The sequence below is a fragment of the Strigops habroptila genome, chromosome 8 (assembly GCF_004027225.2).
Source record: "Strigops habroptila isolate Jane chromosome 8, bStrHab1.2.pri, whole genome shotgun sequence".
NCBI classification, from domain to species: Eukaryota; Metazoa; Chordata; class Aves; order Psittaciformes; family Psittacidae; genus Strigops; species Strigops habroptila.
The window spans coordinates 20889714-20915538 of NC_044284.2; the positions used below are offsets into that span (position 1 = coordinate 20889714).

General features: G+C 37.9%; 1 protein-coding gene across 2 annotated transcripts; it reads left to right on the forward strand.

Moving 5' to 3' along the window:
* The first annotated feature begins 755 nt into the window (after positions 1-755).
* Positions 756-25825, forward strand: TRPC1 (transient receptor potential cation channel subfamily C member 1). 2 transcript variants are annotated; one of them, XR_003992697.1, is made up of 14 exons: positions 756-1127; positions 2861-3015; positions 4249-4350; positions 5198-5400; positions 6815-6946; positions 8148-8343; positions 9982-10318; positions 12520-12659; positions 17058-17201; positions 21802-21977; positions 22124-22325; positions 22896-23090; positions 23590-23693; positions 23909-25825. XR_003992697.1 is itself a non-coding variant. In XM_030495226.1 (13 exons), exons 1-13 carry the CDS (start codon positions 992-994, stop codon positions 24134-24136), a joined length of 2346 nt encoding a protein of 781 aa, XP_030351086.1. In that variant the 5' UTR covers positions 770-991; the 3' UTR covers positions 24137-25825. The 2 variants fall into 2 exon arrangements, 1 of the variants encoding a protein (XP_030351086.1); XM_030495226.1 differs by lacking the exon at positions 23590-23693 and having other exon boundaries at positions 770-1127.

Consider the following 25825-nt stretch of genomic DNA (forward strand, 5'->3'; position numbering starts at 1 on the left):
TTTCTTATTCAAGTATTTATACTCCTGTTGCTGCAGCTGCAAATTTTCATTAAACATGCTGAAGTTGGACGTTTAATAAAGTTGTTACTAAAAGCCAAACAGTAGGAAAGAAAGAAAAATAAATAAAAATGAAAGGTTGAGGTTTTTTTTTCCCCTCCTGAAGTATGAAGCTGCTACTTTCTTTCAGCTCCTGAAACACAGTCCTAAGAATGATGGTGAGGGAAGAGCTGGACTAAGCTTTATATCTTCAGTATCTTGCACAAAATATTAGCAGAAAGAAGATGCCTTCATTTAATTTCTATTATATAAGGGGATAGTGGGAGTTGAGAGAATTAAGTGCTTGGATTTAGTTCAGTCTGTTTACTGGTTTGTATTACTTAAAACTGATCAAATTGCAAGGGGTTTTCAGAGGCAACCATTGCATATGCTGAGCCGTCTACATTTGACATAAACGCTGAGCTACATGTTGAAAGATAAATGACTGCTACCCCTATCTGAACAGAATTGTCTTCTCCGACCAGTGTTGATTTCAAAGAGGGCAAGTGTTAACCAAACACGCTTTTTCTAAAGGAGGTTCCAAAAGAGAGTTGGACTTTCAGCTTTTATTAACCGTTATCGTTCAGCTGAACCCTGCGGCTCCTGACGGGCGCGGGCCCCGACCCCAGCCCCCTGAGTGCCGTTGCGAGGGAAGGTAAACCGCGGAGCCCCGGGAGGAGAGGAAGACGGGGCCGTGCCAAAGGTGCCCCGTCGGCCAGCCAGTCTCTGCAGCCCCCGGAGGCGCTCCTACCCATCCCGCTGCCCCCCGCAGGGCGGACGCCGCCATTGGAGCCTGCGCACTGCGATCCGGGAGCTTTGCTCTGCCCTGCGCGCCCGCGGGGCTGGCAGCGTCCGAGGGTGCTGCCTTGCTCCCTCCGGGAAGGCCGCGGCCACCGGGGGTTGCACCGCGCCACCGCCCCGCCTGCGCTCTGATGGGCCTGGCGGAGCCGGCGCCATGGCCGCCTTGTATCAGAGCGCGGACCCGTCCGCCTCGGCCTCGCCGAACAAGCTGCTGGCGCTGAAGGATGTGCGACAGGTGAAGGAGGAGACCACTCTGGACGAGAAGCTCTTCCTGCTGGCCTGCGACAAAGGTACCGGCCCTGCTGCCCAGCCTGGCCCCGCCTGCCGCACTCTCGGCGAGCGGAGGCCGCGGCTGCTCGCTCCGAGGGCCCGAACCGGCGCCAGCGCCCCGGCGGGAGGCTGGGGGCAAATCGTACCAGTGCCCGGCCGGGTACCGGGGGGAAGGCGACGGGTCCTAGCCGTCCGCTGCAGGGCTGCTGCCGGGGGGCACCCCGGTGGCTGAGCCGGCCTCGCCTCGCCTTGCGTTAACGCCCGGCTTAGCTCCGGCGCCTGCGGCTGAACCCGGAGCCGGCGGCGCCGGGGGAAAGGAAACGTTGGGCCATCTCCTCCTGTGTTTGTGAGGGAGCTCGTTCTGTGTCGGAGAGTTCATGTTTGCTGCGCTCACTGTTAAGAGAGTGCGTGAGTATTTAGTTGTAGTAAAACTTGCTTATCTAGACATCCCCAGAATGAATGAGACAGTTTTAGTGCGATTTGCACCCATGGTCGTGGATGGGGAAATATTTTCTTTTCTAAAATGTATTTAGTTGTTCTTGAGTAGAAATACAGTCTTAAACTGATCTCAACATGTCCGAAATGCTGGACTCTGAGGTAGGCTTTGAATAACGTGCTGGATTATTACGGGTGCTTTAGGACATACGCAGAGTTGTGGAAGCTGGTGTGTTTATGCACAGTGCTGCCTGCTACCCGTGTGTTTAGGTTAGTTCCCAGCGGTGGGATTGTTTCTGCACTGACGTTAGCCAGCAGGCTTAGAAAGTTTGTTCTGGTGCTGTCTGTGGCTGAGCTGCCTGCAGCCATGCTGCTGCTGTGGTCTATCCTGATGATCAGAACGAGCCTCAGCTTTCTCTCCAAGTGAAAGCAGAGGCTCAGGGAGCTAAAAGGATGTACAACAAAAAAGGTAAAAAAAAAATAATCACTTATATAACAGCTGGTTTAGTACTCTTGCAGACTCTGTACATAGAAGTATTCTACATATACTTCTGTAAGTATGCTATGCTAAGGTTTATCTTTGTTATGGTCTTCTATGTTGCAATATAATTTGTTACTGTAGAGACAAAAATAATTAAAAGCTTTTCTCTTTGGCAAGAAGTTTCAGTTAAACAGAGTAACACTAAACAGTGCAGCCTGGTGTGTCTATCCTTCAGTCAAATAGGAAATTGCAGCTTATGTACATCTTACTGTAGTTAGATTTATTTGCTAATCAAACTTGCTAGCTTGAATTTTGTAACATTGTGGCATCATATCACACCTGCTTTGATAATATATACATGAGAATTGGAGTGATGGAAAGATGACTTCTGTGGCTTCTGCTCGTTGAAGATGCAGACCTGTTTGTAGCATTGTAAAGGGGCCTTCTCTGAGCCTATCGCTCCTTTGAACAGAGAAACCTTCTCTGATGCAGTTGAACTTGATGTTTCCTGTGTTTCACAGGTCATGTATGAGCTATTACCCCAGTTTTGAAAGTACCTGTGCTTTTGTGTGTGTTTGCTTTTAACACTGGAACTAAAAGAGTGGATTAAAGTACATGGCTTAGTGCTTTCCTGAAAGAGACCTCCTGAAATACCTTCAATGTCCTTCCTGATGAGAGAATGCTTATCTACATTGACATCTTAGTTATTTAACGTACTCGATGTCTCTTGTCAGCTATGAAATGTAGTCTTTTTAATGGTAGCTGGTACTTACAATGTTCACATGCTTTTATTGCTTTGTAACAATATTAAGTGACATTCATATGTTACTTGTGCAGGTGACTATTACATGGTTAAGAAACTCTTAGAAGAAAACAGCTCGGGCGAAATGAACATAAATTGTGTGGATGTGCTTGGACGAAATGCTGTTACCATAACTATTGAAAATGAAAACTTGGACATACTACAGCTTCTTTTGGATTATGGCTGCCAGGTATACAACACATAAGTTACTGAAAGCTTTCAGTTTAGTTACTGAACTGTGTATTCTGCTCTTTGTTAACCTGTTGGAATTTATAGAGAAATAAAATCTGTCTTTGTAGGCAGTTCAGTTCTTTTTCCATGTCGTAATTGTGAAAGTGTTTTCTTCTCACTAATTTATTTTTAGTGGGATTTTTATTGGCATGGCAAATGTATAAGTAACATTTTCAATGATATTAAGAAGTCTGAATTTTACTTGAAATGTTATTCCTGTGGCAGAGATAACATATGCATTATCTTAAAAATAAACAGTTTACAGTCAATGCATCATACTAAAAAGTATAGAATGCAGAGATCTCTTTGGCTGTGGAATATAGTACTTAACATGGTAGCAGTTAGAAAACTGCACATTATATTAGATGATTTTTAAGGTAAGGCAAACATGCGTTTCTGCAGTACTTTCTTCTTAAGCTTGATCTGTGCTTGATGGTGGAGGCAGTTCCACACCAACAGTACTTCCTTAACTGTATGCAACATTTCTGCTGCTGCTGGAAGAGTTGTAGCTATGATGGCATAAGAATGTAGAACAGGGAAAGGTAGTATATTTTGTTAGGTTGTTTGATATTGGACAGGCGAGGAAAAAAAAAACTTTCCCCTCCTTAGACCTCCTTATTAGTAGCAATAAGAAAAGCTGTGTCTTTTATTTTTAAAGTAAAAATTTAAGTTTTGTAAAGTGAATTAAAAAGAATAATATCAACTGTAGGGAAAATGAAAAGCTACTTAGCTCAATTTAAGAATTAAGTTTCAGAAGTAATTACCACCGGGGCGGGGGGGGGGGGGAAGCTTGTGTTCTGAGCTTTACCACAGAACTCTGAATATAGGGCTGAAGTATCTCATACGTCTGAGCTGTACACTTGCTTTTAATGTTTTCAATAACCTGGTAAACTGTCCATTAGAACTGGATTTTTGCAAGTATCCTGTAACATCTTAGCTGTATAGTAATTTCTGCAATTAGTTCTTTTGCTGTTATTTCAGTGAAACAAATTATCAGTAATGCTATGCTAACTCCTGGAAACACAGCCTACATTTGTATTCTGAGCATACATGTGGTGATAATACAGAACATTGGTTTAGTGCTTTAGAAATAAATTTTAAAAATATGTAAAAAAAAAAATGCAGTTTGACTTCATATTGATTCTTTATGGTGTTTAAGTTACTGCTAGTTTCACATGTTTTCTTTCCTTAGTCATCAGATGCACTTTTGGTGGCTATTGATTCGGAAGTGGTGGGAGCTGTTGATATTCTACTTAATCATCGACCAAAAAGATCTTCCAGACCAACCATTGTAGTTGAGTGTTGTTATTCCTTCATTTTTGGTTGGGGAGTGTGGGCTATTGTGTTCTGGGTAACTGTAGTGTTTAAAACAATGTTGTTAAATGAAATTCTACATCTCCAAGGTGATACAATCAGGACATTTATAGCCTCTTTTGTTTTAAAGAATAGAATATGTTAATTTGCTTTACCACATAAAGAATCTAGTGAATTTATATGTGCCAAATGCTAACAGATGCCCACTTAGTCCAGAAGAGGAAAAAAAAAAAAGTGGTTCTAAATCTTTTCTTGTAGACTGTTTGCAAGGTAATTAGCAGCCTTGACCTATAAAGGCTATGTATATAAACTCATGTGTTGAAGCTTCATAGATTTTTTTGAGCAATTCTATAAACATCAAATATTCATCTTGAAATTGATCAGTTGAAACCTGTCTTGGCAGTGCTTAAGTTTAAAAGCTCACAAGTAGAGGTAGGGGGAGGGAAGGAATAAGGTATATGTGTAACAGTATGGTATAGTCAGGATAGTTTTCTCGGCTTAGATAGTAAATATACTCTTATTTTTCCAAACTAGAGCAAAATACACTTTTTAATATCATGCATGCATATTGGAAAAGGTAGGCTCTGAATGTCAGGCTTTCTATGTAAGTGAATCAAAAACATTTCTGTGTCCATTTTTCTTTTTCCAGGATTTATCTGAGAGGTGTTTGAGGGTTGTTACATATTCTTCCTTATTTTTATGTCATGAAACATAGGAAAATATTCTGAAAGAGAAATTCATTATTGATAAGTCAAAAAAACCCCGACATATAAACACTAGTAGATCTGTATGTAGTAAATTTAGATACTTCCTACGTTTTATTCCAGAAATTAATGGAACGCATTCAGAACCCAGAGTACTCAACGACCATGGATGTGGCACCTGTCATTTTAGCAGCTCATCGCAACAACTATGAAATTCTCACCATGCTGTTAAAGCAAGATATATCATTACCCAAACCTCATGCTGTAGGCTGTGAATGCACACTGTGTACTGCAAAGAACAAAAAAGATAGTCTACGACATTCAAGGTAAGACTTACCAGTCATAGAGAATAACAAAGAAAATCTTGTCTTAATTCTCTGGTATTGTTTGGGTCAGATTCAGTATATTGTCTTTTTCTTTCTGATGAGGTTTATGAGTGGATTCCTTTTATATATTGTAGCCTTTATTGTGTGAGATGGTAATTCTTGGGGATGGGTTGTGCTTGAAAAAGGTGGTGAGAGGCAGTGTCTTTTCTTTCATTTTGGTTTTATACTCCTGGTCACTCTGCATATTAAGCTAATAAGTGCTTTTGCCTTTCTACCAGTTCTGTCATAAACCTTCTAGCTATCTTTGGTTTGGGAGCATAGGATCTATGCAAATAAATTTTTCTTAAGTTAGTTAATAGTTGGGGGTTTTTTGTGCCAGAATGAGGAGGTGGGTAATTCTGTATCCTTTTTCTAAAAGTGTTCATATACTATGGATTGATGAATGCAAACTAAAGGCATTCTTTTTTTCTTCAGGGTTTTTGAAAGTAGAAAGCTTTTTAATAAAGATTCAAATGAGGAGAGGGATTTACCAGTCTTAATATTTTGTCTGGGTAACTTGGTAACAGGTTGAATGCAATTTAATATGTGAGAGTTGGAGTGAAAAAATTAGAGCTCAAAGATTATAAGTGTACTGCAGTTACTATATACAATTAATTATTACATGATTACTCCAGTATGTAATCAAATTACTGAAAAATAAGGGAAGTGAAAGGATAATTATTACTGGTATTCAGCTGCTATAGACCACATTCTGGTATCCATCTGATAGATAACCCCATGTCATTAACTTCAGTATGAGAAAAGGTATCAAGGTGTCCCAGGCAAACAAGCACCAGAAGTGTTTGAGATGACAGCTCTTTAGTTTAAACTAGAATGGGTAACAGATATTGTTTTGATATGCATGATCCACTAGTTTTGCAAAAGGAACACATCCTTTTAGATGCTTTTGCTGATTTTTTTTTTTTGTATTGCACATAAAAGCTCCCTACTGTTTTTAATTTAGTTTGTTAAAATAGAAGATTGCCTTAAATGCTTCACTTCCCTCTTTTATTTCCACTTGAAGAACCATGAAAGCTACTGTATAACCTTAAAAAATGTCAAATGATATCAGTACCTGCTATCTTAACTGATGGCCTTCTGCTGATGTACTGATAACAGTTGAAATAGTGAGAAAAAGAAGTGGGAACCAGTTTGGCCAATTTTTGATACACTAGAGTAGTAGGGATTCTAAGTCTGTGAAGGACAGTGTCTTCCCTGATGTATCACATTCAATGCTTATAGTGTCTGATTTTAAGAAATCCAATTGTTTTGTCTTTCAGCTGACTGTGTTATGCAAACTTTTGCAGTCGGTTCTGATTTGATACTGCTAATCAAATGGAACATCTTCATTTTGCTTGCTATTCTTTTCTCACAGGTTTCGCCTTGACATTTATCGGTGTTTGGCTAGTCCAGCTTTAATAATGTTGACAGAGGAGGATCCGATCCTGCGAGCTTTTGAACTCAGTGCAGACTTGAAAGAATTAAGCCTTGTTGAGGTTGAATTCAGGTAGGAATTGAAAACACAAACCAACTAATACCTTTGTGAAATTATATATGTAGAAATATGTATGCATTAGAAAAGGTTTATTCTTTTTTCTTTGTAATTGGAGTGTTTAAACTGATGATTGACATAATAAGAAGTTGTATAATATAATTCATGCCTCATTAGTAGTCCCTTTGACAGTTTAATTATTTTAAATCCTTTTAGTGTAGATAGTTCAATGTGTATAGTTGCACCAACAGTTCAAATTTCAGTTCTTCTCTGGAAAAATAAGTAGAAACCATGCTAAATGCTGACTTATTTCAAGATTACTTACCTATTAATCATATCAATATCTCATTAGTACTCTATATTTTTTTTTCCCTACATCTAGGTAGAAGTATTGTTTATACTGACCTGACTGATGTTAGGAGTTGTTTCGGGTACTGTTTCTTAATTTTGCTCCTTATAAGACTCGGAACAGCATATGTGTGCGCGTATATGTATAAAGTGCATAGATGTATAGAAGACTTCATGCTGACAATGCCTTTCTATTGAATGAACATATGCTCAGTTTAGTTTTACATTTAAACTATACAGGTTTCTACCATTTTGAAACTTAGCAGCACAAAAGCTTTCAAGAACAGGAAAGCAAATGTTTGTATGGGGTAAAATTCTACTTTCCTAAACAACATAGGAATTTTCCGGTTTTATAGCTGATTGTCTTTCTGTGCCAGGTGAGACAAGCAAATCATGTGGTTTCTTTAGTTGTGTTTATTACATTAATAAATAGTATTCAGTGGATAGACTTTTAATTTTCAGATAACAGGAATAAGCAAAACCAAACTAACTTCCCTTCCAAGTAGAAATAATGACTTACCACTGCCATATTTTGTGACTGCTACACTTTGACATGTCTTGGAAATAATTCTAAGTTTTAACTTTTTATATGGAATTCGTAAGAATTTGTATACTCTGTTTCCCAATTTTTCTCTATCTAATGGAGTTGCAAACTAAACTGAAGCGTAATTGTCATGTTATGTGGTGAAACCTACTCAGAGTTGTCTTCAGAATGCTTGGTCTTTGACATATGACTGTTGGGTTGTGGGTTTTTTTTTTTAAATTTGTCTTAGCATAACATACAATCCCAACCAAAGATGGGTAATTAATGGTTTAATGGAAAATATGTGAGCAGTGTAATAGTATGTACTGTTTCTGTGTCTTTCAGAAATGATTATGAGGAGCTAGCTCAACAGTGCAAAACCTTTGCTAAAGATTTGCTTGCACAAGCACGGAATTCACGGGAGCTGGAAGTTATTCTGAATCACACATCTAGTGATGAACATGTAGACAAGCGAGGATTGTTGGAAGAGAGGATGAACTTAAGCCGCTTAAAACTTGCAATCAAGTATAATCAAAAAGAGGTTTGTCTTTGCAGTAATTTGATAGGCTTTCCATCTCATATTTTGCTAGTAATTCATTTCATTTGTTCTGCCTCTAGGCATAGAAGTGTAAATAAATTTGCAAGATCTGAATGTCTGGGTGTGAAAAAGGGAAATGATATCGCAAGATACTGAGTGCTTCTTCAGTATTTATGGTGGAGAAGAACGTATTTTCTGTATTGGAGTATAGACTGCTGCTCTTTTATGAAGAGTTCTAGTAGTGGTAATGATTTGGTCAGATCCTCATTAAATCCTTTACAAGGGAAACATGGATCCTTAGGGTGCCATATGTGATTTATTACTCTTTCACTTGTCATTAGCTGTTCAGTTTTGGCTCAGGCCTTGTCTACGCTGTTCATTAATATTGTAGCACAGGTCTAACTTATGCTGGTATAACTGAATAGTGCCTCTGTTCCAGAATAGTAGCACCTTTTTATGCCATCAGTATGGAACTTATTTTATGCAGTAGGTTATCATTGTCTTTATCCTTTGACAAATGATAAGTCTAGTTTTGCTGTGCTAGAAGGCAAATGGGTATTTGTGGGATTCTAGTATAAGGATCAGGGACAGAGAGACATGCAAAATCCATTTTTGGTTAGCATTTGCAGAAGGCATTGTAATTGTGCACATTCAATATATCTAGGCTTAAACTGTTTGTGACACTTTAAAAATACATAGTGTTTAAAAGTCATAAGCCATAGTTGTGGAATGTCCTAGAATTACGCATTTCTGGTATGCATAAAACAAGCTTACTGAAGTATTTAAGATGTTCTGGTTTTGAGCATAGCTTGGTTTTACCACAGCAGTTGGAGAATAACAACGTTTTTTGTGTGGTATGAGGAAAACATCTTTGCAGAATATGTTTTATTCCTGGCAAGTTTATAATAGAGACAGGTTTTTTGTGAAGCTTTCTAAAATGTGATGATACAATCAAGGTTCTTTTTGTTGATATTTTCAATTCAATGACAAACCGTCCTTCAGTAAAAAAGATGCTTTCGTAACTCCATGCAAATAAGCACGTGAAATTTGAAACTGTATTTGCATAATCTACATAACCTTCAGGCCAGAATGCCCTTCTTTGAGGGACTGATACAGCGTATCTTACTCTGATGTAAAATTAACCCTGCTGAATAGAGTCATATTGATTTTAAGAACTGATATGCATAAAATTCGTCAGCCACTTCAGGCCTCACTTTACAAGGCATTGCGTTTTACAATGTGGATAGAATTTTACAATAACAGTATCGTTTTCTTCAGACAAGATCAATGTATTTTATAATAACAGACAATGAAACTGACTGACGTATGATGTTATTTATATGCTAGATTTGTAAATAATTAAAAAATAATTCTTAAGCTGAAAACCATTGAAAAGTCTAGTATGTATAATTTATGTTTAGTTGCTGTCTTTAGAAGGAAATTAAAATAATGGATGTTTATAATCACAGTGGGTCCATATCACTTTTTCTCTTACGAGATTACTTCAACTTAATATTCTTGACTTCTGTTCATTGGTAACTACGCATAGTTTGAAAATTAATTTTAATTATGTAATTTAGTAAGCTGTTCTAAGAAACCTGGGACTGATTTCCTGTCTGTTTCTTTTCCTCCCTCCTCCAGTTTGTTGCTCAGTCTAACTGCCAGCAGTTTCTGAACACTGTATGGTTTGGACAGATGGCAGGATATCGACGCAAGCACACATGCAAGAAGATTTTGACTGTTTTGATGGTTGGCATTTTCTGGCCAGTTCTGTCCCTGTGTTACTTGTTAGCTCCTAAGTCTCGAGTAGGTCGAATAATTCACACTCCTTTTATGAAGTTTATTATTCATGGAGCTTCATATTTCACATTTCTGTTATTACTTAATTTGTACTCCCTTGTCTACAATGAGAATAAGAAGAATACAATGGGTCCAGCTCTTGAGAGAATAGACTATCTTCTGATAATATGGCTAATTGGTAGGTATGGTTTGATGAGATTGGATGACAATTGCTGATGTTCGTAGATTCATAGAATGGTTTAGGTTGGAAGGGACATTGAAGATCATCTCTTTCCACACCTCCCGCTAGACCAGGTTGCTCAAAGCTCCATCCAACTTGGCCTTGATTGAACAATAACGATTTGTACTATGTTGTGAAGTCAGCATGTTACTCATTGCTTGACTGAAATTTACTCTCAGAAGGGTAGTGTTACAGAAAAAAAAAGCCAAACACATTTTGAGGAAGAGATGTCAAGTGTTACAACAATCTCTAGTCATCACATTAAGTGAAGTGTAAGAAATGGAATGGTGTAGGATCTAACAGAGGAGGAATGTGAATTTTTCTACAGGACTGGTAGCATTCAGAGTGATGCAAGTGAGATTCAGTTGTGCAATAACAAATTAATGTAAAAGCTGTGTGTCTTCCTAGACATTTTAAAATTCTGATCTTGAGGGGGAGGGGGAAAAAACAACAAAAAAACACCACAAACAAACAAACTCAACAAAACACAAACCAAAATGAAACCCAACCAACCAACAAAAAACCCCAAACAAACAAAAAAAGCTGAAAGAAAAATAACATGACGGCAAAGCAAGTATGTGTTCTTCAGATGGATAGTTTTGTAACAGGTAAGAGCCTGTCATCAACTAGTTTTCCTTGGTGCTAAATTGAGAAATAAAATTGATTCAGACATCGCTTTAGATTTTTCCAACAACTTTTCATTAATAGGTAGTAGTATTTAGTATGTAGCTGGTTTAATCCCTGTGAGTCAAATCTGTTTTGTTTTTTCATCAGCCAACAATCCATGGAACTTTTAATTTCTTCCAGCTCTGTTTGACAAGAAGTGTTTGGACACCGCTCTTAGAGATATGGTTTAATTTTAGGTTGCCCTGTGTGGAGTCAGTAGTTGGAGTTGATAATCTGGGTGGATCCCTTCCAACTCAAGATATTCTATGAAGCCTATAAAAAAAGTAGTAGGAGCTTCTTAATTACTTGTGTCTGTGTATGGAATTCTGAATATTACCAGTAAAATGGTTTCTTTGAAAACCTGAGATCTTTATGTAATTGTAAAGTAGAGGCACAGAGGTTCTGGCTTAGAAATATTTTCTTTGTATCAGGAAGAAGAGAGATTTATGTAAGTCTTTTAACGAAGTGTGCATAGCACACTTACTATGCCTTCGTACATTGCTGTGAAGCTGACTCAGCAAATACAGTCACACATAACTGATTTTTTTCTCCATTCACTGGATCTTGCTCTAACTATTCTATGATTCTACTGGGCCAAAGTTTGAGAGAAGTTGCTAAGTTCTAAAAGCTGAACCCAGTCTTAACAGTTTTGAACTACCATTTATACACATGCTCTTTTCTTGTCTTAAATACAGTAGCATACAACTGAAGTACTCAAAAAAACTCTCCCAAACATTAAACAACTGATTATTCATAGAAATCAAAGGTACCATTATATTTCATCTAACGGTCCTTTCAAGTTTTATAAAATGTCAAGTCCATAACAGACATTCAGTAGGTAAAATTCTTAGCAACTGTATTTTTCCAAACAGCTAGACATGGTTAAGAATGGTAAAATTGAGTTTTCTATAAAAATCCTGGATATTTAAATGTATGTTGCTCTTAGTTAAAATTCCAATTTTTGTAGTCTTAAGTCATGGTCTCTGCTAATGTTGTTACCTAGGGTAAGAAAAGTTTCTACTTTTTGGATCTTTTCAGTAACAGTTACTGAGCTGATTACTCTTAAAAATTTTTTTTGGAAGTGTGTAGGTATTATAAAAATATTTGGTACTTTATAGAGCACTGTAATGCTTTCTATGTTGCTTTTGGAAAAGGGTGAATACTTTTCAGTCAGAAGCAGCATGTGTATTCTAGCCCTCTACCTTTATTTGAATTTGACCTTTTCTCATCCAGTTTTTACCCTATTCGTTTCCTTTTTTTTCTAGAGAATGTGTTTCTTCGTTGGAAAGTAGTCTGGAAAAGGTTAAACATTTTGTTGCCGTATGACTAATGTTTGTAATCCAGTACAGATCTTCTCATAAATTTACTAGATTACTCCATTTCTTTCTCTTTGCTAAAATGTCATTTACAAAACCCAGTCAAAATGCTTTGGTAGTAAAAGAATATCTGTTAAGTGCTGTGGCTTGACTTCTCTGGTGGTTTTTTTCCTGCAGGAATGGTGTGGTCAGATGTTAAAAGACTCTGGTATGATGGTTTAGAAGACTTTTTAGAAGAATCCCGTAATCAGCTTAGTTTTGTCATGAATTCCCTGTATTTGGCAACTTTTGCGCTCAAAGTTGTTGCCCATAACAAGGTGAGTACCCATCTTCACAGATCCAAAGCTTCTCTGGGACTGCCTGGGCAAATATAATTTTAGTACCTTATTGCAAAATATGTGAAGATATGTTACGTGTGGTATGTTAGTTGTAGTATGTTGTGGTTAAGTGTACTACATTAGTAATAACCTGCTATGTGGATATAGGTTAGGCTTCCAAGTTAAATGTTTCATGTGGTATATGCCTGTCCTGGATTCAGCTGTAACAGTTATTTTTCTCCTTCTAGTAGCTGGTGCAGAGTTGTGTTTTCGACTTTAGTCTGAGAACAACGCTGATAACACACTGATGTTTTTAGTTGTTGCTAAGTAGTGCTTACTCTGATCAAGGACTTTTCAGTCCCGTGCTCTGCCCATGAGGAGCTGCACAGGAAGCCAGGAGGAAGCAGAGACAGGACACCTGACCCAAAATAGCCAAAGGGGTATTCCATACCACAGCACATCATGCCCAGTATATAAACTGGGGGGAGTCACCTGAAAGGCCCAGATCACTGCTTGGGTCAGGCTGGGTGTCAGTTGGCAGGTGGTGAGCAATTGTATTGTGCATCACTTGTGTTTATTGTTTTCTTTTCTTTTTCCCGTTTTAGTTTTATATTCTCTCCCCTTGTTATTTCCCTGATCATTATTATTATTGGTGGTAGCAGTAGTAGTTTTGTATTATACCTTAGTTATTGGACTGTTCTTACCTCAACCCATGGGATTTACATACTTTCGATTCTCTTCCCCATCCCTCTGGGAACAGGGGGAGGAAGAAGAGGGGGAGTGAGCAAGCGGCTGCATGGTTCTGAGTTACTGGCTAGGCTTAAACCATGACACTGCCATGTAATTGTTAAGATCTCTGGTCTTGTTGCATCTTAGGCTTGAAAGAGAAGTTGATCATAGAATCATGAATAGTTAGGGTTGGAAAGGACCTTAAGATCATCTACTTCCAAGCCCCCTGCCATGGGCAGGGACACCACACACTGAACCATGTCACCCAAGACTCCATCTAACCTGGCCTTGAACAATGCCAGGGATGGACCATTCACAGCTTCCTTGGGCAACCTGTTCCAGTGCCTCACCACCCTCACAGTAAAGAACTTCTTTCTTATATCTAACCTAAACGTCCCCTGTTTAAGTTTGAAGCCATTACCCCTTGTCCTATCACTGTGGTCCCTAACGAAGAGTCCCTCTCCAGCATCGTTGTAGGCCCCCTTCAGATACTGGAAGGCTGCTCTGAGGTCTGCATGCAGCCTTCTCTTCTCCAGGCTGAACAGCCCCAACTTTCTTAGCCTTCGTACAGGAGGTGCTCTAGCCCTCTTATCATCCTCGTGACCCTCCTCTAGACTTGCTCCAACAGCTCCATGTCCTTCTTATGTTGAGAACACCAGAACTGGACACAATACTCCAAGTGAGGTTTCGCGAGAGCAGAGTAGAGGGGCAGGATCACCTCTTTCGAGCTGCTGGTCACGCTTCTTTTGATGCAGCCCAGGATACGGTAGGCTTTCCAGGCTGCTAGTGCACACTGCTGGCTGATGTTCAGTTTCTCATCAACCAACAGCCCCACGTCCTTCTCCTCAGGGCTGCTCTGAATCTCTTCTCCAGCCAACCTGTAGCAGTGCCTGGGATTGCCCCGACCCAGGTGTAGGACCTTGCACTTGGCTTGATTGAACTTCATAAGGTTGTCATCGGCCCACCTCACAAGCATGTCAAGGTCCCTCTGGATGGCACTCCTTCCCTCCAGCGTATCAACCGAACCACACAGCTTGGTGTCGTTGGCAAACTTGCTGAGGGCGCACTCAGTCCCACTGTCCATGTCGACGATAAAAATGTTGAACAAGGTCAGTCCCAACACTGACCCCTGATGGACACCACTCATTACTGGTCTCCAATTGGACATTGAGCCATTGACCACAACTCTTTGCGTGCGGCCATCTAGCCCATTCTTTATCCACTGGGTGGTCCATCCATCAAATTGATGTCTCTCCAGTTTAGAGACAAGGATGTTGTGCGAAACAGTGTCAGATGCTTTGCACAAGTCCATGTAGATGACATCAACTGCTTTGCCTCTATCCATCAGTTCTGTAGCCCCATCATAGAAGACCACCAAATTGGTGAGACAGGATTTTCCCTTAGTGAAGCCATGTTGGCTCTCACCAACCACCTTGTTGTTTTTCATGTGCTTTAGCACGCTTTCCAGGAGAATCTGCTCCACGATTTTGCCAGGCACAGAGGTGAGACTGACTGGTCTGTAGTTTCCCAGGTCTTCCATATTCCCTTTCTTGAAAATGGGGGTTATATTTCCCTTTTTCCAGTTGTCGGGAACTTTACCTGACTGCCACGATTTTTCAAATATGAGGGACAGTGGCTTAGCAACTTCATTTGCCAGCTCCTTCAGGACCTGTGGACTTGTGCACATTCAGGTTCTTAAGATGATCTCAAACCTGATCAGCGGAGCTGCCGGCTCCTGCGCAAGTCCTGTCGAGGACTTGAGGCTCCCTCAGTGGCTTTTGCCGCTTAGAATTGAGGCCCCTGAATGCTGTGTTTCCCCATGCTCCAGTGTTGAATACATTTTCTCTGGAGTTACTGAGGCAAATGGGAGTTGGAATATACATCAAGACATGTCCACGTACTTAGAACCCCAAATAGAACTACTGTCTTCCTTGTAAGAACTGGTTGGTCTTCCAAATGGCTTGATGTTAATTTGGAGAAATCTCCCTATACAACTCATAAGATTTGGCCTTTTAGCTTGCCTGATTCCATGGATCAGTACTATGCAGAAAGCTAATGGTAATCTCTGTGTTTAGCTTGGTTTTTTGTTACAGAAAGTTTTATTTAGCTTTTGATTACATATACTCAAATTTCATAAGTGGTTGTGGGGTTTTTTGGTTTTTTAAATTTTTTTGTTTGTTCGGTGGAGGTTTTTTTGTTTGGGTTTTGGGTTTGGTTTGTTGGGGTTTTTTTGTAGTAAGGAAAAAAGGCCCAAGACCATGGAAGAGCCCTGTCTTTTCTCTGAGAGAAGCCATCTGGATTTGATCGAAGATACAAGTTTTGAAAATAATCATTCCCATTCTGTTGTTAGCAGCACAGCGTATGGCAAGCTGCCAGCCCAATTGAATATGAATATTTTAGCAAGATTCAAGCCATTGCAGTAGCACCATTATTTTGTATAGCAAACTGTGAGTTGACAGCTGTCTGGCAGTTGGGAGGGAAGTAGACTGGTTCAGTTCTTCCCAACTTGGTGTTTGGCTCATTTACGTATCCTTGCATTGATTCCAGAGGCTGGTAATCATTTGGAAAGGAAAGCTCCATTTCTTGAAAGAAACAGCGTGCCATGTTGGGCTGCCTTCCCAGCCATTCGTTTTGCAAGCAGCACATGTCTGTAGTAGTAGTTCATTTGCTGAAGTAAGAGCACTTTGTGGCTAATTTAAGTTGTAATATTTTTGAAGATGCAGGACTCCTGTGTAACAGGCACATAATGGCATTTTTGGGGCTATTTTATATGGAAAAAATTATTTTTATAGTTCATACATTATCTAGAGAACTAAATAAAAATGTTTTGTTTACAGTTTAGGTCCCTGTTATAGGCACTGAAGCTGTCAGAAGTAAAGGAAGAGTGTTTGTAGCAGAGGGATTTGTACACATGCAGTTGCAATGTATAAAACCATGTTTATCCCTGTTTCTTGCCATCTTCGTGCACCACTCTTTTGGGAAAGTTATTTTATAACAGCTTTTTGAATGTTCATCTTGAGACAGCAGAAGCTGTTAATGCTGAATGTTTTCAGCCAAGCCAAAAGTTAGGGATCTGTGGATATTCCATGAATAGTTGAATAGTACCTAGGGGATCTACTTTAAGGCTGTATTTACACAAGCAGTTTACTTGTGACTGCCATTCTCTGTAGTAATTCATAAAATCCATTCATTGAACCTCAGGTCCTAAGTCTTTATAAATCTTTCTAAAGCCGGTTAAGACCAGGTGTCACTACATTGCATGTGTACCCTACTTTTCTTTGCAGCATTTTGATGTTGGTTTTGACTGAGGCCTATTACACTAGGCAATTTTATGTTTATGTTTTTACATGTTTATGAAGTAATGTCCTTTTTCAACTTGCAAAACAGAGTAGAAGGGAAAGCAGAACAGAGGAATAAATGGTTTGCTGAGCAAATAAGTGGCAGAATTAAGTGCTGAAGTTAAATCATCAGATTTCTGGCTCCCTCTGGAATGGCTTTTTAAAATATTTTTGTCTAAAAAATGTGGTATCTGAAAGAGGTAAGCCATCTAGAAATTGTGTGTGCTTATTTCTTTTATGCTTTTTTGAAGGCAAAAGTAGGGATTGATGCATGGGTGCATTTCTGTATTTATAATGTCAGTGATCCCAGTTTGTCCTTTTTATATTACAGTTTCATGATTACGCTGAAAGGAAGGACTGGGATGCATTCCACCCTACTCTCGTGGCAGAAGGTCTTTTTGCTTTTGCGAATGTTCTCAGTTATCTGCGTCTCTTTTTCATGTACACAACCAGCTCTATTCTGGGACCACTCCAGGTGAATATCATTACTGCTTGAGAAAATATTAAACTTATTTTTAATTTGCTATGAAAAGTCTTATTGGAAAGAGATAAAGGAGAAATGAAAGTAAGAAACTTGGAAAGTTAAAAATAGAAGTGATATTGCATTGGAACTTGTTTTTTTAATCTGTCATGTAAAACATACTCATTTAGATGGAAAAAGGTAAGGATAAGAATGGAAAATGTAGTGTAATTCACTTTCTTACAGTATCTTTTCTATGATAACTGTGCCTATATTGTCTTTTTGTTTTCGTCTGTTGTTAGCTTCACATACTGCATAAATGTCTGTAGTCTGAAAACTAAGGATCAGGTTCTTCCTGTAAAGTTATATGAAAATGATTGTCCTAATTTCTTACCTCTAAAAGATAGATGAATGAGGTGTGTAGCAAGGAAATGTACTCAAAGGCCTTTCTGTTTATGTCTGTGATCTCACTAAGGTTGCTCTTTGAGTTGCATTGTGCAAATTGCTTTAGTTTGAAAAATACAAATCTCTCAAGAGTATTGAAATAGTCATCTATTTATACGCAGGGAGAACAGGTTTCTTCTTAATTGGAATGTTCTGTAGCCTTCCAGTGAGTAATAATGACAGTAAAGAAACACACATTTTAATTATTTAATATATTTAATTCAGTCATCTGGAGATGGTGGGTTAACAGTCTTGTGTTGTGATACTGGAACAGTGGAGACCACAACAGTTTCTAAGCAAATTTTTCACTTGAACTTGGAATTTAGCTTGGTTTTGTGCAAAGAATTTAGTTTTTCTTTTCCTGATTTGAGAGCGGATGTGGAGTTTTCTACTGACTTTATGCCATGTAATGTATTTTTGTTAGTTCATTTCTTTTTTTTAAGCACAGACCGGTCACATCTTAGTCTTGGTGCTATTCATCATGATAAACTGGAGATAAACTGGGTGGACCCAAGGGTGCAGTATGATGCTACACAGGAGGTATACCTTTGGGAATAGGGGAGGGAACATGGACTATTATGAAGATATCACGTGGATAGGATGCAATTACCTCCCTCAATCCTTTTAAATTAAAATGAGGAAGAAAGCTTCCTTCTAAAAAACATTGTGAGTAGAAGTCGCTACTTACTCCACCAGTAATGTTTTTTCTCTTCTGTGTTTTCTTTTGTTTAGCTTCAGTCTTCAGCACTTTCTTTGCCAGTGAAAAGCCCTTACAGACTAAAGCACTTGTCATTAAAAACATAGCTTACTGAAAAAAGCTTTGCGTAGATATACTGCCAGCTTCTTTGGCCTTACTTCCTGGAGACTTATGACAACAAAACAGATCATAGAATCATAGAATGGTTAGGATTGGAAAGGACCTTAAGATCATCTACTTCCAAGCTCCCTGCCATGGGCAGAGACATCTCACACTAGACCATGTCGCCCAAGGCTCTGTCCAAGCTGGCCTTGAACACTGCCAGGGATGGAGCATTTACCATTTCTTTGGGCAGCCTGTTCCAGTGCCTCACCACCCTCACAGTAAAGAACTTCTTCCTTATATCTAACTTGAACTTCCCGTGGTTTAGTTTAAACCCATTACCCCTTGTCCTGTCACTACAGTCCCTAAGGAAGAGTCCCTCTCCAGCATCCTTATAGGCCCCCTTCAGATACTGGAAGGCTGCTCTGAGGTCTCCACGCAGCCTTCTCTTCTCCAGGCTGAACAGCCCCAACTTTCTCAGCCTGTCTTCATACGGGAGGTGCTCGAGCCCCCTTATTCTCGTGACCCTCCTCTAGACTTGCTCCAACAGCTCCATGTCCTTCTTATGTTGAGAACACCAGAACTGGACACAATACTCCAAGTGAGGTTTCACGAGAGCAGAGTTAGAGGGGCAGGATCACCTCCTTTGACCTGCTGCTTGTGCTAGCAGACAAGTCACTGCTTTCTTGTACCGATGATTATTCCCCCCCCCCCCCATTTATTTGTTTAATTTTCCACTGATAGTGATAGGATTTAGTTAATATAGCTGGTTGTCAGCATTGTCACTGAGTTTGCAGGGTCTGTTGCATAAAAAGGCACTTGAAAAAAGCAGGGTAGTCATCCAGTGATTATACTGATGGAATTTGTCCCAATAGGTCAAATCATTGCTTCATCCTCTCTTCTAATGAGCAGGACTAGTTTTAAGAGCTTTGTGGCAAGGGATGGCTTGAAAGGATACTGCAAGAAACATAATCACTATTAAGTGTAAATATTTGAGAGCAGCATTTTTATTTAACTCTTCTTGTGCAACTAGAGCTATACCAAAGGAGGTTCTCAATTAAATAATTTTGGCTCAGATCACTAGGTCTCATATCAAGGCTTTAGGATTTTAATGAGTTGGAATACTTAATCTTGCTGCACAAATAACTATCTCTTAGAATATTTTTGTTTCATACAGAATAGTCCTTCTTTGAAAAGAAAAAATAATTGGTCTTTCTAAATCATTGTAAAAAGTACTTGAAAAACAATGTTCATACTTCTCGTAACCAGTTTGATATTATTGGAAGATGCCTGATTCTCCTCTTTTCTTTGGTTTACTACTTGTGCTTTTCTCTCTAGCTGTGACTATATTGCTGTTAATTATTTTTATGGTTTTCTTTTATACATTTTTAAATTGAAATGTACTTGCATACTTTGAAAAAATACTGAAGTCTCGATGTTGCAGCAAGCATTAGGCTTGTTATACAAATTGATTGAACACTGAAATCTCTCCACATTTTCAAGAGATTCACTGTTTAATGTGCATGTTTATTTATGTACTAGATCTTTCACAAGTTTTTTATTAGGAGGTTATGTTATGAAATTTTCCAAGTAAATAAAAACAGTCAACAGTCTCCCCATTCACTGGCACACTGAAGCTTATGTTATTACTGTTGGCCAGTACAGATTGTGCAACAACTCCTAGAGTTTTTTCTGAAAGTAGGTCACAAAGTTCAAATGGTGGTAATCAAATATGGCATGGAAACCCAATAGTAGGGGGAAAGAGGCAGGTACTGTATTCTGCGGGTATTGGAGTTATTTTTAAGCATTCAGTTACTTACTGATAAATAAAATCTGTTTTAATACAGATTTGTAAGTTGGCTGTGTGGTGTTGGCTGTTTATTATTATTAACAGGAGGTAGCATAATATTTCCCTAGACTAGATAATTAGTTTTAAAATTCTTGGAAATTCTAAATACATAGAAAGGAATAGCATGAGTATATGAAGAAAGCAGCTGGTATTTGGTCTGTGTTATTACACTTTATTCCACTGCACTTTTTGTGTATCTCTGTTTCATCTGCTTGGTCTCTCTTTCTCTCTTGCCTTCAACTGTGTATCAGTTAAAAGGTAAATGTTTTGTTGTTGGGGTGGTTTTTTTTCTTTAAAGGGTTGGATGTGATGAAACAGTATGATATACAGTACAATCATCCTCTGACCAAATGGTACAAGTACTGCATAGCTCTGCCTGCAGTTACACGTTCTCCATGAGGGTGGCAAACTGTGCAAAGAATCAGAGAGGCTCTGCTGTGCAGCAGAGGTACTCACTGAGTTTGCAGCAGCATGGGAAGGGAGCCGGAGCTGGCACTGCATTCTCCTGGTAGACTTGCACTTGCAAAATCTGACCAGTGATACAATTCTGAACTATGATTTGGTACAGATTGTGATTCATATAGGATTAGGCTTTCCACACACTAATTTGTTACAGAGAATTAGATTTACCCAACCCCAATTTCTGTATTTACATTCTTTATAATAGTGTATTATTCTCTGAAAAAGTTTGTAGGAAGAGTATTTAAATGATGTAAACAGTTTATGCTCTGTCTGTGTAAAAAAATTTGCACTTATGACAAAAGCAAGAAAGCAAGTCATGGATTTCTGTGTTGGAAAAATGCACAAGCATAAATTTTTTTTTTTTTTTTTTTAAGATGCTGTTTTGGTTTGGTTTTTTTGTGGGTGGTGATGTTGTGTTTGGGTTTGTTTGTACTGTTGCAAACTTCTGTATAGGGTACGTTGAAATGGAAACTAATTATCTGAATTCAGTGTCCTATCTTTTATACAACCTTTTTTTATGTGCTTAGACACCTACATGTTGTATATATTTAAAATCTTACATAAAACATACAGTGAATTAATTTTGTATTCTGCAGATGGGCTTTGGTATACTCCCTTTTGGTTAGTGATGAATTACAATTCGAAATGTTTTGATTAATTCATTGTCGTTATTAAGTGTTTTCTTAACTTTCTATATTGGTATTTGTGTTCAAATGCATTTCATTTACTGCTTTTATCTACTGACTTCTGAGTTCCTTATTACCATTGGTATTGCAAACAAATAATATTGTGTATATACTATTGCTTATGGTTAATTAAAGGATATGAACTTCTTAGGTGATGTTAAAACTACTTAAATTTTTTTTCTAACATCTAGAACTTTTCACTGAAAAGTGGTGCGAGGGTATCTCCTGATTTTGAGGTCGGTTTAGCATCGTAAATTTTAAGTTAAACATTTAAAATGTAAGTAGATACTTTTTTATTGATTAGAGATGAAGGAGAAATTACAAACAAAAATAATTACGTGTTTTACTAAAATTAGAAATAAATCTGTTTCACAGATTTCAATGGGGCAGATGCTACAAGATTTTGGAAAATTTCTGGGCATGTTTCTTCTTGTCTTGTTCTCATTCACAATTGGATTGACACAACTTTATGATAAAGGATTTACTGTAAATGAAGAGAAGGACTGTGCGGGTATTTTCTGTGAACAACAGAGCAATGACACATTCCATTCGTGAGTTTGATATCTATGAAATAGCTTTATTGTTCCTAGTAATGAAACAAAACTGGAATTTTTCACTGAACTTAAATTTACATTAAATAAACTAATTTTTGGTGTTTGCTTTACCTAACCAGATTTTTTTTTTCTTGTTTTTGTAGGTTTATTGGCACATGTTTTGCTCTGTTCTGGTATATATTCTCCCTGGCACATGTAGCAATCTTTGTCACACGTTTTAGCTATGGTGAAGAACTGCAGTCTTTTGTGGGCGCTGTTATTGTTGGTACTTACAACGTGGTGGTTGTGATAGTGTTAACTAAACTCCTTGTGGCAATGCTTCATAAAAGTTTTCAGCTGATAGCAGTAAGTGGTTTCTGATTAATTACCTGTAATTACTAGCTGTATCTTTTGGATTTTGCACAAATTTCTTCCTACAATATGTAGACTAATCTGCAGACCTCCATGGATGAGCTCTGCCTCTGACTTCACAAGGGGCATCTTTCCTTCAACTTTACTTTCTTTTCTTGAACTTTTTCTTTATGTTGATTCAGATAAAATGGGTACTTTGCATGATGAACATGTGCAAGGCTTTGGCCTTCTGGAAGTTGAAGGCTTTCTTGATAGAGTGGCTGTTCAAGTCAAGATGATATTCTTGATAAGGTAGTGCTTGGGCATTTGATAGGGGGTTTATACCTTTATAGCTGAATTCTATATTTACACTAGAATATATAGTGACTTGAAGAGATATGGTTTTATTTTAATTATTTAATATTAGTATATTAAAACATTTATTAAAATACTGTATAATATATATATTAAAATATTGTAGAATCATAGATAAATAACAGTTTTTCAGCTATGAGAAGATAAAACTTACCAAATAGCCTGTTAATATTTTTCTTCTGCTCTCTGTTAATGTTTCTGATGCTCTAGAATCATGAAGATAAGGAATGGAAGTTTGCTCGTGCCAAGCTTTGGCTTAGCTACTTTGATGACAAATGCACGCTACCTCCGCCTTTCAATGTTATTCCCTCTCCCAAGACTATCTGTTATCTTTTCAACAGTCTCAGTAAATGGATCTGCTCTCATACATCAAGTGGCAAAGTGAAACGTCAGAACAGTTTAAAGGTAAGAAATAATTGTGGGCTTTGAAGCAGGAAAGGTGCTGCTTGCTAAAATGAATCAGCAAACTGCTGCTTGAAGCTGCCTGTCACATGGTGAGTGCTACTAAGATAAATAGGAGCTGTAGAATAACGTGTGTTCCATCCAAAATAGAAATAAGTAACTGTTACCTATTTCTGCTTAAATTAGATTCTATTAACTTTCAGTTTTGGGAATTTCAACCCCCTTGCCTCCAACCCTTAAATCCCCCAGAAATAATTTGGAAAAAATGCTTTGATTGTTTGAAAACTCAGACACCTCAAGGAAGTATGTGCTAATCTCAAAAATGGCGAGGTTATTCTTTGGGGAAGGTAATTGGTTTTAAACATACTGCAAAAGTGTCAAGATAAATAACCAAAAAGGATCACTGAACCTCTCATTGTGGGGGGAGGGATTTTTTTTTTTTTTAATGTTTTTATTGTACCCTGTAGTTTTGCATGCTAATTTTGCATCTTCTTGCCAACAGAATAACATAAAATAAACTAAATTCAAAGACTTTATGGAATGTGCGCTGATAGACATGCAGGATTATGGACATCTTAATTGCTCATAGTTCAATAACCAAGTCAGGTAGATTAAAATTTTTCATGTCCGCTGGCACAGCAGATTATTATAATTTAATTTATATTTTGCTGCAATTTACATGCATTGTATATTTGTGGGTGTCAGGATGCATCTATAAAATGGCTTTGTTATTTTGTTCATATTTACTCTGTATAATTGTGTCCAGGCTTTAGATCTCAAAAATCACTTTTCAATAGTAAATATGTGATGTTTGTTTAAAGGAATGGAGAAATCTGAAGCAAAAGAGAGATGAGAATTATCAAAAGGTGATGTGTTGCTTAGTCCACCGTTACTTGACTTCCATGAGACAGAAGATGCAAAGCACAGATCAGGCAACTGTGGAAAACCTAAATGAACTGCGGCAAGACTTGTCAAAATTCCGAAATGAAATGAGAGACCTGCTTGGCTTTCGAACTTCTAAATATGCTATGTTTTATCCGAGAAACTAAGGCCTAACTTTTAAACAAAAAGTGTGTACTTTTAGATACTTATAGGTGAAAGTGTTGATCTGATTCTTTGGCCAGACCAAATAGAAGATTACTGTGCAAAAATACATTTGAAAATGTGCTTGCATGAGTTGCAGCTAAATGTGGAAGTGGTGTAAATAAGTGCAAAACCAGATACAGTAATTTTCTTCAGCTCTCTTAGCGTGTATATAAAATTTGTATATAGGAGTTTTTTTAATGTTCCTCAGACTGTGGCTGTCAGGTGTCAGAGCTTTGTAACTAGCACAGTGTGTTTATTTCTTCTATTTTTGCTGTTTCTCCCTTTTTGATACTTGCTTTTGAAGTTGTGGAAGAAAATAGGCTTTTTAAAAGAAAAATCCAGCCTATGTTTATTTTTAATAGAAAAGTCAGATATAGAATAATAGAAAATTTCCAGCACAGTTGGAAATTATGTTTGACTGTAGGTTACAGTGCATGTGAAGACTGTGGCTCTGAAAGAGGCAGTTCTAGTGCCAAGTTTTGTATGTTGACATTGACTGTATACTAATATTTATAGCATACAGAAAATCAAATCATCAAGATTCTTCCCTTTTGTGGGCACATTGAAATTTTGAACTCAAAATAGACCAACCATTTCTTGAATGTTTATGGCTGTATGTATGACAATCAATTCCTGCTTGAGTTTTTCAGCTGTGCCTCAGAAGTACATTTTACTGTACGTGTTAAGATTTGGAACAGAATTTTAAAACTTATAATGTTTAATATCTTGGGGGTTTAAAATCAGGATGATTAATTATTTGAATTATTAAAACCTGTGATTTAATGAAAAAGAGGTGGAGCATGTGAGTGCTGTTGTTTGCAATGCTGAACAATTCCTTTGAACCACTGTACACATTTCTGTGAGAACATACATTGAATCTGGTCACTGGGCAGATGTAATTTAGAAAGGCCTGCCTTAGACAGGTTTTCCATATCCTAGTTTTACACTTGTCTTTCTTTTTTCATTTGTTTTACCACAATTTTTGCCAAGCTAAACATTTTGTGTGTTTGTGTGTCAGGAATACTATGTTTTGTGAAAACAGGTGATTTGACTTTGCTTACAATGAACAGTAAGGGCTTTGTGGTTTTTCTGTGCTGGGGGGTCCTATATGGCTTTATATGCTTATATATAATTCACGTTGACAAATTGTAAGTGAGAAATGTGAGATTCCTGTATTTTTCATTATGAAATGAGTATATATATGGCAGCTTAAGGATTGATTGACAATTTTACCGTTACGATGGTGCTCTTCTAAAATGATCTTATGTCCAGAAGGTGCAGGTAGCCATAGTGGTCTTTGACTGCAGTTGATTTTGAGAGGTTATATAAGTGGAGGCTTACATGAATGTTTACTTTTTTGAAGGAATTCTTATAAAACTTTCTTGTAAAGGTAATATATTTTCTGTACTATGAAATTATGTATTTCTGAACTGCTTCCAGAAGTCTTATAGTAGAGAGGGATTCTAATAAGTGTTGGCTTTTTGTGTGAATAAGAAGCTAACCTCTTGTGTTCAAAGCGAAGAGGATCACTGAATTTTGTATTTGGACTTAAATCTTATGTTTGAATAATACACCAACATAAAAACTGTATGCTGTGTATGTTACATATATCCAAGAAAGGAAGCAGTCCAATAAAAGCTCTTTGAAAAATA